This window comes from Arachis ipaensis, chromosome B01 (genome assembly GCF_000816755.2).
Source record: "Arachis ipaensis cultivar K30076 chromosome B01, Araip1.1, whole genome shotgun sequence".
Taxonomy (NCBI): Eukaryota; Viridiplantae; Streptophyta; class Magnoliopsida; order Fabales; family Fabaceae; genus Arachis; species Arachis ipaensis.
In genome coordinates this window covers 124,402,687-124,416,518 of record NC_029785.2, presented here as the reverse complement: position 1 = coordinate 124,416,518, position 13,832 = coordinate 124,402,687, and the positions used below count along the sequence as shown (strand labels likewise).

Genomic DNA, 13,832 nt, shown 5'->3' with positions numbered 1-13,832 from the left:
TTCTCTTAATAAATCAAATAATACAACTTCTTGAATCCAATCCTTTTTAAATAACTTTTCAAACAAGACTAGGATTTTGTAGAAATTTCGGCAGCACCTCCCCTAAAACTTGGACTTTTGTCACCCGGTTCGGGTCCCAACTAAACCGTTTCTCATTCCTTTTCAACAGCTCAAAACCATAAATCAATTCAAAAGCAAGCTAAATCCAACAGTCGCCTTAGTGGCATATCTCAAGAAAACCATTTCAAAATCAACTCAATATCAACTGATTTAACTCATTTCCAAAGCTTTAAAGAAACGGTTCATCAACAAATCATTTATCAAAACTAAATCAATTAAAGCAAACTAGGCTGAATTTCAAAGAGTATTCTATCTTTCACATTATCAAAAGAGTCAACTTAGCTCAAATCAATTCTCAACGGCTTGACTCGATTTCAAAGCTTTAAAAGAATCAACTTCAAAAGCATTTCGTTTCACAAAGCCACACGACAGATCCATTCATCATAACCCAGTAATAATCCGTTCAAACATATAATTACATTCATCCAGGACAATCAACATCACATAAGGCTTATACAATCACCAAATACATTATCTCACATCAGTATCCATATATAATAATTCCAATATATAAAATATAGTTTTCGGAAAGCGCCCTACCTCAAAACGCAAATTTATAACCCAAACGCATCATAGAGTCCTTTTCGCCTCAACCCAAAATCAACAATCAAAATCCCGGCCCTACTAAGCATAAACTCAAACTCCAGACACTCAGAGTATGCAATGAAGCAGAGTCAGTCCATTCCCATTGTAGTCCTGTTCACACCAAACAATCATTGTTAAGGTGATCAGTCTTAACACTTCAAGTCAAGTGTGAACATTTCCAAAATGAAAACACAGAAACAATCATGCAACATATATCACTGGAATATTCTATACGCATGAGACACACAACAGAGTATGCAATGAAGCATAGGCCCCCAGCCAGCGCCGTCTCCTTTCTCCTCCCTCTCTTCTCTTCCCGCACTCTCCTTTGTCTCCCTCTGTGTTCAGTGTGCGTGTGTATTGGGTGGAAGGGTTAGGGTTTCTGGGATTTGGGAATTAGAATTTCTGATTCAATTTGGAAATTAGGGTTAGAAATTAGGGATTTTATAAAAGAATATGGATAGATATGAATAGATATTTTGGTAAAATTGGAGAGTAGGATAATTTTAAAATCAAATATACTCTCTTAAAAATATTTAGGAACATTATTTATCAACATATTGCTATGTTCAATCAATTATTTCTAATTTACATTATAAAATGAACAAGTTAATTATATTTTGTAAAGTACAATTTAAATTCAAATATCAATTTTCTAGATTAAATCATACAAATCTCTATTATTTTTCTATCTCTGAAACTTTAATTTCAATTTATAAAATAATTAATTATAATAAAAATTATACATAAATATTAATTGACTTAAACTTAAAGTATTTATAAATATCAATCTAATCATTTCTAATAAAATAATTTCTAGGAGTTCAAATTAATAACATAATTCATTCAAAATAGAATTTATTTAAATTAAATTATACAATTCTTCTATTTTTTTCAATTATCAAAATTATAATTTCAATTATACCTAATATCTAATAAAGATTATATAAAAATTCTAATTCATTTAAACTTCAATTATCATGAAACTCCATTTAATTACCTTTAGTAAAATAATTTTTCTTAAAATAAAATTATCAACAAATAAGATAAATCACAAATAACTAATTATTTGATTTTCAAAAACTAGGGTTGTTATATTCTACCCACCTTAGAAAAATTTTCGCCCTCGAAAATTGCTAGAGTAAAATAAATTTGAACTTAAATCAAAGAAAACAGAATATATGAATAGAAACATAGGCATTGTCAAGGATGAATATTCAAAGAGTCAGATTCATAGGCAAACAAAGGTATACAAGAATGACAAGGTATGGTTGGGAAACAATCAAATCACATTCTAAGGAGAAATTCAAACCAGAGAATTCCAATGAAAGCAACTAAGAAAAAAATGGCACGAGTTTGCGTGGCACGAATAAAGATTACACGTCAAAACGAAGCTAACTTTATAACTTCTAACGCTCCCAAACCCCGTGAATCGCATTACCTTAGCCTAATTTTTGTGTTTTAGTCTCTCACTTTTGATTAGACTCACTAAGAGAATAGGATGCAAATAGCTGATTAGGTTAGTTTTGGAACCCAGCTTAGAGACTTCCTATATGGACCAGAGCTCGGAGTGTCAATTATGTATATAGTAACAAGATGTGAAAGGTTATACACTAACTTATGATATATATGACAATAACAGTACCTTTATATGTATATATGATCTATGATATATGTTATGTTTATATATAATGTTAGCCTTATGTATGTTTTACTTAATTTCTTTATATGGTTTGTATATGTTTAATTAGTTGTTCTCGCAAATTTTTTTTTCAAAAATTTGATAATGCGTTAATACGATTATAAGCTTAATAATAAATAGTTAAAGTTTTAAGTAAGTAAGTTGGTAACACTCAATTTTTAGTATGAGCATGAGTACTGAAAATTGGGTGTTACATCCACCACCGCTTCATAGAATCTGGTCCTCTACTTTTGATTTGCAAGAGCTTTATCCAGCCTTTTGAACACTCTATCATAGCCTTCCCATTTAATTTGGACATCGCCAAGTATATCTCGGCCATATGGATCCAAGGTCAATAAGCCCATAGCTATTATTCCAGTTTGTAAAGCGTTGCAAGCCCTTATATCAATATCAGCTCCTCCTTTCTTTTTCGATGAATCTTTAATTTTGTTGAAGTCTCCCGCTATGAGCCATTCTCCATCCATAGAATTTGCAATGTTCAACAACTTTGGCCAGATGGTTCTTCTTCTCTGATAGTGAGGGTTGGCATAAATAGCTGTTAAATTCTCTCGTGCCATTTTCTTTGAACTTGACATGAATGTATTGGTTGTGAGATTCTACCAAACTGACGTCCATATTATTTCTATTCCAACAAATCCATATACCCCCAACAAAGCCTTGAGCCACTTCTACTAAAGAGTACTCGAAACCAAGTTGTTGTATAGTTCTTTTTGCTTTATCTCTGCTGCATTTTGTTTTTAGAAGAATCGCTCTGTCTGGCTTGTATTGCCTCATCATCTCACTAAAGTTCTTCTAAAAGCATTGGTAGCTGCCCTCCTGACATTCCAAACAAAACTTATCATTTTAAAATATATAGAAAAAGAGAAAAAAAACATATAGAACGAAAATACATTAGTTGTTAATTCATGTGCATTTCAGTTTCCTCAAGGGCACTGGTCTTTGGAGTGGTGAAATCCACTCCCTCTATAAGGTTCTTGACCAAGTCTTTGTTTGCCTCCTCTATCTCCATAGGCATAACTTGTTAAAAATAAACTTGATGGTTAGAATTCAAGAATGAATAGAAACCACAGTTTGAATAAATTGTCTATATTTAGTTTTAATTTAAACCATTTATTTATTAGGATGTATTAAATTTAGATGTCAAAGAAAGGTATAAATACATATGTAATAATCATTTCAATATAACAACACACAAATACATTCAATACATTCCTCTTTATTTTATATTCTTTGTGAGTGTGTGTGCCCTGTTCTTTTATTTTTCAACAAAGTGGTATCAGAGCCACTTATAAAATGTCTTTGTCAAAAGGAACTACTTTATCTTTTCAATACCCACAATTATCTAAGCTCAACTATGACAATTGGACAGCCTAAATGAAAGTAATTCTCGGTGCTCAAGGAGTGTGGCAGATGGTTGAGAAAGGGTATGTAGAACCAGAGAATGTGGACAAGCTAACAGAAGCTCAGAAGGAAGAATTAGAAAATAAAAGAAAGAAAGATCAATGTGCACTTACTATCATTCATCAAGGCTTGGATGATGATATGTTTGAAAAGATTGCTGATATAACCAATGCAAAGAATGCTTGGGCTACTCTTCAAAATTCCATCATAGGAGTTGAAAAGATGAAGAAGGTTCGTCTTTAAACTCTAAAGGCTGAGTTTGAGTCTCTAATGATGAAGGAGACTGAATCCATTTCGGATTATTTCACCAAAATTTTGACGGTAGTGCACTAAATGAAAAGGCTTGGAGAAAAATTAGAAGATGCTCGTGTTGTTGAGAAAATCCTTCGTTCTCTCAACTCAAAATTTTACCATGTGGTGGTAGCCATTGAGGAGTCCAAAGATTTGGATACGATGTCCATTGATCAGTTGAATGGTTCCTTACGGGCCCATGAAGAAAGAATGGATAAAGGCAAGCAAGAACGTGTGGAGTATGTCTTGCAGGCAAAACTTTCGTGGAATGGTAGAGGAGAAACCAACGAAAGTGGAAGACAAGGACGAGGTCGAGGCCGTGGACGAGGACAAGGACGTGGTTACGGAAGAGGAAGAGATGAGAAAAATTATTCTCAAGAGAAAAGAAATCAAAATTTTGTTCGAGGTCGTGGAAGAGGAAGAACAGTTGACAAAAGACACATTGAATGCTATTCATGTAGAAAAAATGGACATTATTCTTGGAAGTGTCAGACATCCAAAAAAGAAGAAAATAAACTTGTTGTGCACATTGAAGATATTGAAGAACCAACATTATTCCTTACGCTCAAGGAAGATCAAAATTCTGAAGATAGTACATGGTATCTTGACAATGGAGCTAGCAACCATATGACAGGTGATAGGAGTAAATTTGTAGCACTCGACACCAACATAAAAGGACACGTGCGTTTTGGTGATGAATCAAAAGTAGAGATCAATGGCAAAGGGACGATTCTATTCGAGCTGAAGAATGGAAGTCATAAGGTTCTTTCCAATGTTTATTACATTCCAAAAATGAAGAATAATATCTTGAGTATTGGACAACTTATGGAGAATGGTTGCAAGATAGTCATGGAAGATCGCTATCTTTGGCTTAGAGATAAAAATGAAAATCTTATTGCTAAGGTTTTTATGACAAGAAATCGTATGTTCTTGTTAAACATGAGAAGCGGTGGAGCTATATGTTTGAAGTCATGTATTGAAGATCCACCATGGATTTGGCATATGAGATATGGACATTTAAATTTTGGTGGACTCAAAGAATTAGTAATAAAGAAGATGGTAAAAGGAATTCCAACAATTGATCATCCTCATCAGTTATGTGAAGCTTGCTTACTTGGAAAACATTCAAGAAAGAGTTTTCCAAAGCAGTCCAAATCAAGAGCTACCAAGCCACTTCAGTTTATCCACGCAGATGTTTGTGGACCTATCAAGCCTTTGTCACCTGGTAAGAGCACTTATTTTTTGCTTTTTATTGATGATTGTTCAAGAAAAACATGGGTTTATTTCTTGAAGCAAAAGAGCGAAGCATTTGAACCATTCAAGAAGTTTAAAGCCCTCGTTGAAAAAGAAGGTGGCTATGAGATAAAAGTTCTCAGAACTGACAGAGGTGGAGAATTCACTTCAAATGAATTCAAGATGTTTTGTGAAAATCATGGTATTCGACGTCCCCTAACTGTTCCTAGATCGCCTCAACAAAATGGAGTTGCTGAAAGAAAGAATAGGACAATTCTAAATATGGCAAGAACGATGTTAAAAAGTAAGTCATTACCAAAAGAGTTATAGGGAGAAGTAGTTGTATGTGCGGTTTATCTCTCAAACCACTCACCTACCAAGAGTTTGAGAGATATAACACCTCAAGAAGCATGGAGTGGTTTGAAGCCTAATGTATCACATTTAAAGGTATTTGGATCTATTGCATATGTCCAAATTCCTGAGCAAGAAAGATCGAAGCTTGATGATAGGAGCCAAAAGCTTGTATTTATTGGTTATGAGGAGAATACTAAAGGCTACAAATTCTTCAATCTCATCAATAATAAAGTAATAATAAGTAGAGATGTTGAGTTTGAAGAAAATGCAAAGTGGGACTGGAGTACACAAAATGAAGTCACTTATGATTTTCTGCCTTACTTTGAGGAAAAAGAAGCCCCGATGCAAGAAGTGCAAGGCGAAATCGATCCTTCAATACCAGCATTAACCCCACTAGCATTATCATCATCATCTCCATCCTCTAGTTCAAGCGAAGGCCCTCACAGATATCAAAGTCTCTCTGATCTCTATAAGCAAACAGAAATACTAGAGGATGAAAATTTATTGTGTTTACTCTCCAATGATGAGCCTTTAAGTTTTAAAGAAGTTGTCAAAGATGAGAAATGGATACAAGCTATGGAAGAAGAAATCCAAGCAATTGAGAAGAATAACACTTGGAAACTTGCATCACTTCCAAGTGGTCATCAGGCTATTGGAGGCAAATGGGTTTATAGAGTTAAGAAAACTCTAAAGGTGATGTAGAAAGGTATAAGGCAAGACTTGTTGCAAAAGGGTATAAACAAAAGCAAGGAATAGATTATGATGAAGTGTTTGCTCCAGTTGCTCGCTTGGAAATGATAAGACTATTGTTGTCACTTGCAGCACAGAACAACTGGAAAATCCACTAAATGGATGTGAAGTCTGCTTTTCTGAACGGTAATCTTCTATAAGAAGTTTATATTGAACAACCTTTGGATTTTGTTGTTAAGGGTTGTGAAGATAGGGTGTTAAGGCTTAAAAAGGCCTTATATGGACTGAAGCAAGCTCCAAGAGTTTGAAATGATCGTCTTGATACGTATTTTCAAGATAATGGTTTCACTAGGTGCATTCATGAATATGCACTCTATGTGAAAGAGGAAAAAGAAAATTTGTTATTTGTTTGTGTCTATGTGGATGATCTTATATTCACAGAAAACAATCAAATAATGTTTGAAGAATTTAAGAAAGTAATGGCTCAAGAATTTGAGATGAGTGATATGGGACTAATGTCTTATTATCTGGGAATTGAAGTGAAACAAATGGAGGATGAAATTTTCATCTCACAAGAGGCTTATGCAAGAGAGCTATTGAAGAAACTCAACATGCTAGATTGCAATCCTACTAATACACCTATGGAGTGTGGAGTCAAACTTTTCAAAGAGGAAGAAGGAGTAAGAAAAGTTGATCAAACATTATTCAGAAGTCTCGTTGGGAGTTTAAGGTATTTGACCTGTACTAGACATGACATTTTATTTTCAGTTGGGTTAGTTAGTCGTTACATGGAAAATCCAATAGAAACCCATATGAAGGTAGCCAAGAGAATTCTTCGCTATCTTAGAGGCACTCTTGAGTATGGCATGTTTTATTCAGCTTCAAATGAATTCAAATTAATGGACTATTGTGATAGTGATTATGCTGGGGATATTGACGATAGGAAGAGTACTACTGGCTTTGTTTTCTTTTTAGGAAATAATGCAATTTCTTGGTGTTCAAAGAAACAACCTATAGTCACTCTTTCAACTTGTGAAGCTGAATATGTTGCTGCCACTGCATGTGCATGTCATGCAATTTAGCTGAAGATACTACCGAGGGAACTTCATTTTGAGAAAGTTGAATCCACCAAGATCATGATGGACAATAAGTTAGCGATTTCCCTAGCAAAGAATCCAGTGTTTCACGACAGAAGCAAGCACATAGAAACAAAGTATCATTTCATTCGATAATGTATTGAGAACATGCATGTGGAGGTTGAGTATGTGAAATTACTTGATCAAGTTGCTAACATTTTCACAAAACCTCTGAAATATGATGCTTTTCAAAAGTTAAGGATTATGATTAGAGTCAGAAAATTATCAAGTTTAAGGGAGGATGTTAAAAGTAAACTTGATGGTTAGAATTCAAGAATGAATAGAATCCACAGTTTGAATAAATTGTCTATATTTAGTTTTAATTTAAATCATTTGTTTATTAGAATGTATTAAATTTAGATGTCAAAAAAAGGTATAAATACATATGTAATAATCATTTCAATATAACAACACACAAATACATTCAATACATTCCTTTTTATTTTATATTCTTGGTGAGTGTGTGGCCCTTGTTCTTTTATTTTCCAACATAACTTGCATACCTGAGGTTCCTTCATTGTGTTTGACTGTTTGGGGTCTGGTGATCTTCCCGATGTTGGGGTTCTTGAGAGCAACTCCAATGCTAAAAAATAGAGTTTCTCTTCTGACATATGGGGACTCAATTACTATTGGAGTGAAAAGGGAAGGAGGACTCTTCACGTGAATCAAGGTTGAAAATCTCTCATCATGTCATGTGGTAAGTTAATAAAATAAAAATAAAAATATATTATTTAATTACTTTAATTAATTAATTAAGTGGGATCACAATAGGAATTAAAGTTAGTTCCTTCTAATGGAGAAGAGAGAGATCCTTTGAGTTCCTATTTATTGTTTATGATACAAAAACTGATATGGAGTTGCTTTTTATGACAGGTGGGCCATAAATAGAGATTGGAATGAGTTCTCTAATGAAGATGGTCTGATATAGGCTTAACACATTCGTCCATTAGTGTGGGTGTTGCTTCAACTCCCTCCGTCCAGTTCTCTTCATGATGGGTCTTATAAGCTTCTCTATTATTTACTCTAACTTCCTCCTCTCTTCCCTCTATCCTTTGGATTTCTGCCCTGCTGCTGTACGAATTTGTTGCTCCACTTTTTAGCTGGTCTTGATTTTTTTTAATTATGATTTCTTTCATTTTTGTGCCATTGGGATTTTCCTTGTTGACTGTTGCTCTTGGTTGCTTGTGTGTCACTCTTTTGTTGTTCTTGTGTCGTTGTTCTAGTTCTTGTTCCCTCCCGTTGTTGTCTATTGCTTCCATTTCGTCGCTGTTAGTATTTTGTTGTGGTTCCTCTATTGTGAGCGCTCCATATCTGGAGTTTGTTACAATATGGTCTTTCTTCTCTCTGGCTTTACACGTCTCTGGTATATTTTTTGAGTTATCCTCCTTTGGCCATCTTTTACCCCTTTTTGATCTTTGTACCATCATCCATTCCCCATATTTCTTCTACCCTTGAGCTTCCACTTTTTTTTTCCTTATCTGTTCCATCCCTGTGTCCCTTCACATTATTTTGAAGTTGCATATTTACACCTTCACCTTCCCTATTTGGATTTTCTTATCCTCCATAAATTTGCTGATTTTGTGTCTCTCCTTCATTGGCTTGGTCTCTCTTATAAGGGCAGTTTTTCTTATCATGGACAATTTTTCCACAATGAAAACAGATTTGGTGAATTCCTTCATATTCCACGTTGTACTCCCTTCCATTACACGCAGAGTCTTGCAAACTTGCCCCTACAAAGCCCAGTTGTGTTGTGGTCTACCTTCACCGTTCTTCCAATTAAACTTCCAATATTCCCAAGAATTGTTCTGTTGTAGAGTTCAATTGGCAGTCCTGGTAGTCTAACCCATGCAATGACCTTGTCTATATATAGTTGCCATTAACGGGTTGAAGTTCAGTTCCCAGACCTCATAGTGAGATAATGATCATAAAGTTTCCAGGGACCATCTAATAAAGCACAGTCAAAATCCTCGCTGGAGTAGAATTTCACTAAGTAGAAGTCTTGTCCCAAATGTATGACATCAACAGTTCCTTTTCTTCCCCACATAGCCTACTCTTCTTCCGAACAGCTTTACTATCATAGAGTTCCACCATGGTTTCCATACTCTCCTTTCTGTTGCATCATTGATGATGATATTAAGACTTTGCCCAATTTCAACACTTATTACCTTACTTTTTTGTCATAATAAAAGAATGGATTGGGCCGTTACAATATTGATTCCGGTTCTTTTTTAACAAACGGAGTATAAAGTTGATAGAGCCCAGCATTCTTAAAGTAAGTGGGCTTCTACCATGTTACATTCTTAATTTCTTATTGTCAAATGTTAACCAATCAAGCACGTCATTACCAAAAGAAAAAATCAAGCACGTCACAGTTCACATACTCAGATTCATTTGCAATAGGAAATATGAAATTAAAGCATTTGTTATAAATAAAATTAACAATCCCACTGTGTATCTGATCTAACAACCACAAAAATTCAAGGTTCATAATTTAAAGGTCATGAAAATGCATCAAGCAAGTTAACAGCCAACAGTTTCTTACAAGAAAAAGCAACATCATTTAATTTATTCAACTAAAAAGATGCATCATCAGTTTAAACTGCTCAATCTTTCTTTGTTGATAGCCAAGTGAGTAAAGTTATGGGTGTTAAGTCAGCTCTACCTATCACAGTATCACTCCTCCAAAACCTTAGTTAGAGAACCTCAAAATAAATAAATTAATAAACAAATAATGAAAGAAAGTGGATACAATATACATATTATTTGGATGATGTAAATGATGACTAAGTAATAGGAATATAATATGTAAGATGGTTTTATTATTATCAAATTTATTTTTTTATTGAATAAAAAAATTGTTGAATACAAAATAATTAAATCAACAAATTTTTAAAAATAAGATAATTGATAATAAAAATACTTTTAATTAATATGAATTATTTTATTTTATTTATTTAAAAATAAACCGACAAAAATGGTACTATATATACAGCGTTTTTTATTTTTGATATGGAAGAGAGGGTGGGGTGATGCAACATTATGGAGAAGAGGGATGTTTTTCCTGAATGTGGTGTCAGAGAGTATTTTCGTCATCTTAGAGTTAAGGGACAGAATGGTAATCTCGTCACATTTAAAGATCTGAATACTAGAAGAATTATACTATACCGGTCTTGGACATCTAGAAGATTAAGAGTTCGTCTCAAAAACAGTGATGCTGAAAGGACGACAACTCATACGGCCCAATAGACTAAATTAGGACAGCGAGAAGCCCAATAATAATTTTTAAATTCAGTGAGAGGCATAATTTATTATTTATTTCGAATTTATTAGGCAGTAGTATTCTAATAGAATTCAGAGAGTGCGTTTTGAGTTTAGAAAAAAATAAAAAATTAATCAGAGGGTCCGTTTTGATTTAAAAAAAAAGAAAGAAAACAAAACTAATTGGACGGTCCGATTTATGTTTTCGAAAATAAAAAAAATTTTAATGTTAGAAATCGGACCGTCCGATTTTTATTTTAAAAAAAAAAATACAAATCAAATCCTCTAATTTGTACTTTATTTTTTTTTCAAACAAATCGGACCATTCGATTTGAATAATACAAAAAAAAACACCATATAAAAAAAATACCTAATCTTTCGATAACAATGTATTACACATATATTTAATCAATATAAAAAAAATTACCCACATATACATGTGTACATGACACATGTATGTGATATTCGGAATACATATTCTGAATATTTCCTCTTAGTACCCCGTCCGAAAATTAAACGTACTTCATCAAAGTATTCACCTAACTAACTTATCTATGAATCTACTGAGCAATCAAGTACAAAGCTGACATTGTTTTGAGGTTACACCACGATGTTCGCAACTCCAAGACCCCACGGAAAGATGGTGCGTTCATGTACAAAGTACAAACGCAGTAATATTTATTTATTAAAATGCATAAAGAAACTGAGTTTTTTATAGTAAATTTTAATTATTTCTTTATTCACCTTTTTCATTTATTAAGATTTTATATTTTTTTAGTATGTAATTTTTATTTACTGCAATAATAATGTAGAAATAATACTTAATTTGTATGTGCTTCTATTTAGTTCTCAAATTTTAAAAATGTGACTCATATTAGTCTTTAAGATAAATTTCAACACATAAACGTTAACAGAACACCCACATACACAGCCAGATGTCACATTAAATTAGATTCTGTAAAACTATATCGTTTTTGTTTTGACATTCAAATAGTCCAAAAACATTGTAAGTGATATTTATTAAAATTTTTTCTTCCAAAACAAATGATTTGTTGTATTTTTGGATTATTTAAGCGCCAAAATTAAAACGCATTGTTTTACAAATTTTAGTGCGTCATTTTGTTGTCCATGTTAGCGCTGCATTTTACAAAATTTAAAAACTAAAAAGAGACTTAAAATTTCAAAAACTAAAAGTTTAACAATCAAATTGAATATTAACTCAATAATCTACTAATAAATTACAAGGTAGCCAATAAAAAAATATTTTTAATCATCAACTTCAAATACAAATAATTAAATAAAAATATTAAGAGAATTCATTTTGCCATCGAACATAACATGAAAAGTGCAGACAAGTGCATGTTAGCTAACCCGGGTGATACAGGGTTTGCTTTTGCTTTCCCTTGAATAATTGAAGTGAACTCACTAACCCTGCCTTCGCTTGATTGATTCATTATATTGATCTCTTGTTACAAGCAAAGGGGAGTCGAGGGGAGAAGAATAATAATAATGGTGTCAGGGAAAGGGAGAGGGGAGAGGATTCTGGTGACGGGAGGGGCAGGATTCATCGGATCCCACACGGTGGTAGAGCTTCTGAGGCAAGGCTACAAGGTGTGGGTCATGGACAATCTCCAAAACTCGTGCGTGGAAGCCCTCCATAGAGTTTGCCATTTGGTTGGTCCACGCCTCTCTCCCAACCTCCAATTCCACCACGGCGATCTCTGCAACCCCGCTGACTTGGACCGCCTCTTCAATGCCTCCTCCTCATTTGACGCCGTCATCCACTTTGCCGGTCTCAAAGGCGTTGGAGACAGTGTTCTCAATCCCCTCCACTACTACCACAACAACATTGTTGGCACCGTCAACCTCTTCCAAGCCATGGCTAAATTCAATTGTAAAAAGGTAGGTACATTTAATAAATCAGTTATTATATGTATTTGTGTATTAATAGACATAGTGGATCGGACAGATGGTATTTTCATCGTCGGCGACGGTGTACGGACAACCAGAGGAAGTGCCGTGTGCGGAGGAGTCGAAGCTGCATGCGATGAATCCTTACGGGAGAAGCAAGTTGTTTGCGGAGGAGATGGGGAGGGATATAGAGAAGGCAGGGGGAGAGGGAGAGTGGAGGATGATATTTCTGAGATACTTTAACCCAGTTGGGGCCCACGAGAGTGGCAAGTTAGGGGAGGATCCGAGGGGAATCCCTAACAACCTCATGCCTTACATCCAACAAGTTGCCGTTGGAAGGCTCCCTCACCTCAACGTGTACGGTCATGATTATCCCACCAACGATGGCACCGCGGTTCGGGACTATATCCATGTCATGGACTTGGCACATGGTCATGTTGCTGCCCTACGAAAGCTTTTTGCAAATGACACCATCGGTCCGCTCTCTCTCCAATTTAATTAGTTTTACATTATTTTTTAGATAACAAATTTGGAAATTAATTCACTGCTCAGGCTGTACTGCCTACAACTTGGGAACGGGTCGTGGGACATCTGTGCTTGAAATGGTTGCAGCGTTTGAAAAAGCTTCCGGCAAGGTCGTCATTATTTAAGTTTTCCATCTTCCTCACATGTATTTCATCATCATCATCTCTGAATTTTGGGAATGTTTTTCAGAAGATTCCAATTAAAATGTGTCCTAGGAGGCCAGGGGATGCTACCGCTGTTTATGCATCCACAGAGAAGGCTGAGAAAGAACTTGGTTGGAAGTAAGCAATTCTCATTCCTTCACTCGATCCTTCTTTAATTTGCATTGCGAGTACATGAATGAGTGTTGCTCTCTTTTGTGACAGGGCAAAATACGGTATAGAGGAGATGTGCAGGGATCAATGGAACTGGGTCAGTAACAATCCATGGGGTTACCAAGGCAACCATTAAGATTTTGTCTTTCACTTCTCACTTGATTGATTCATTCTTTTATTTATGCCATGCTAGCTGAAATCCTTGTTTAAGGATGTTGCTCTTTCAGTTATAGTTACATATGCTGTTTATGATTATGCAATTCAGCTTAATGAAAGACGTACCATTGAGCCTCTAAACCAGATAACTATTGA

At 34.6% G+C, this 13,832-nt stretch overlaps 1 protein-coding gene across 1 annotated transcript; it reads left to right on the top strand.

Annotated features, from left to right (window-relative positions):
• Positions 12,092-13,817, top strand: LOC107636057 (UDP-glucose 4-epimerase GEPI42). Its single transcript, XM_016339596.2, has 5 exons — positions 12,092-12,672; positions 12,740-13,157; positions 13,234-13,316; positions 13,396-13,487; positions 13,572-13,817. Exons 1-5 carry the CDS (start codon positions 12,280-12,282, stop codon positions 13,654-13,656), a joined length of 1,071 nt encoding a protein of 356 aa, XP_016195082.1. The 5' UTR covers positions 12,092-12,279; the 3' UTR covers positions 13,657-13,817.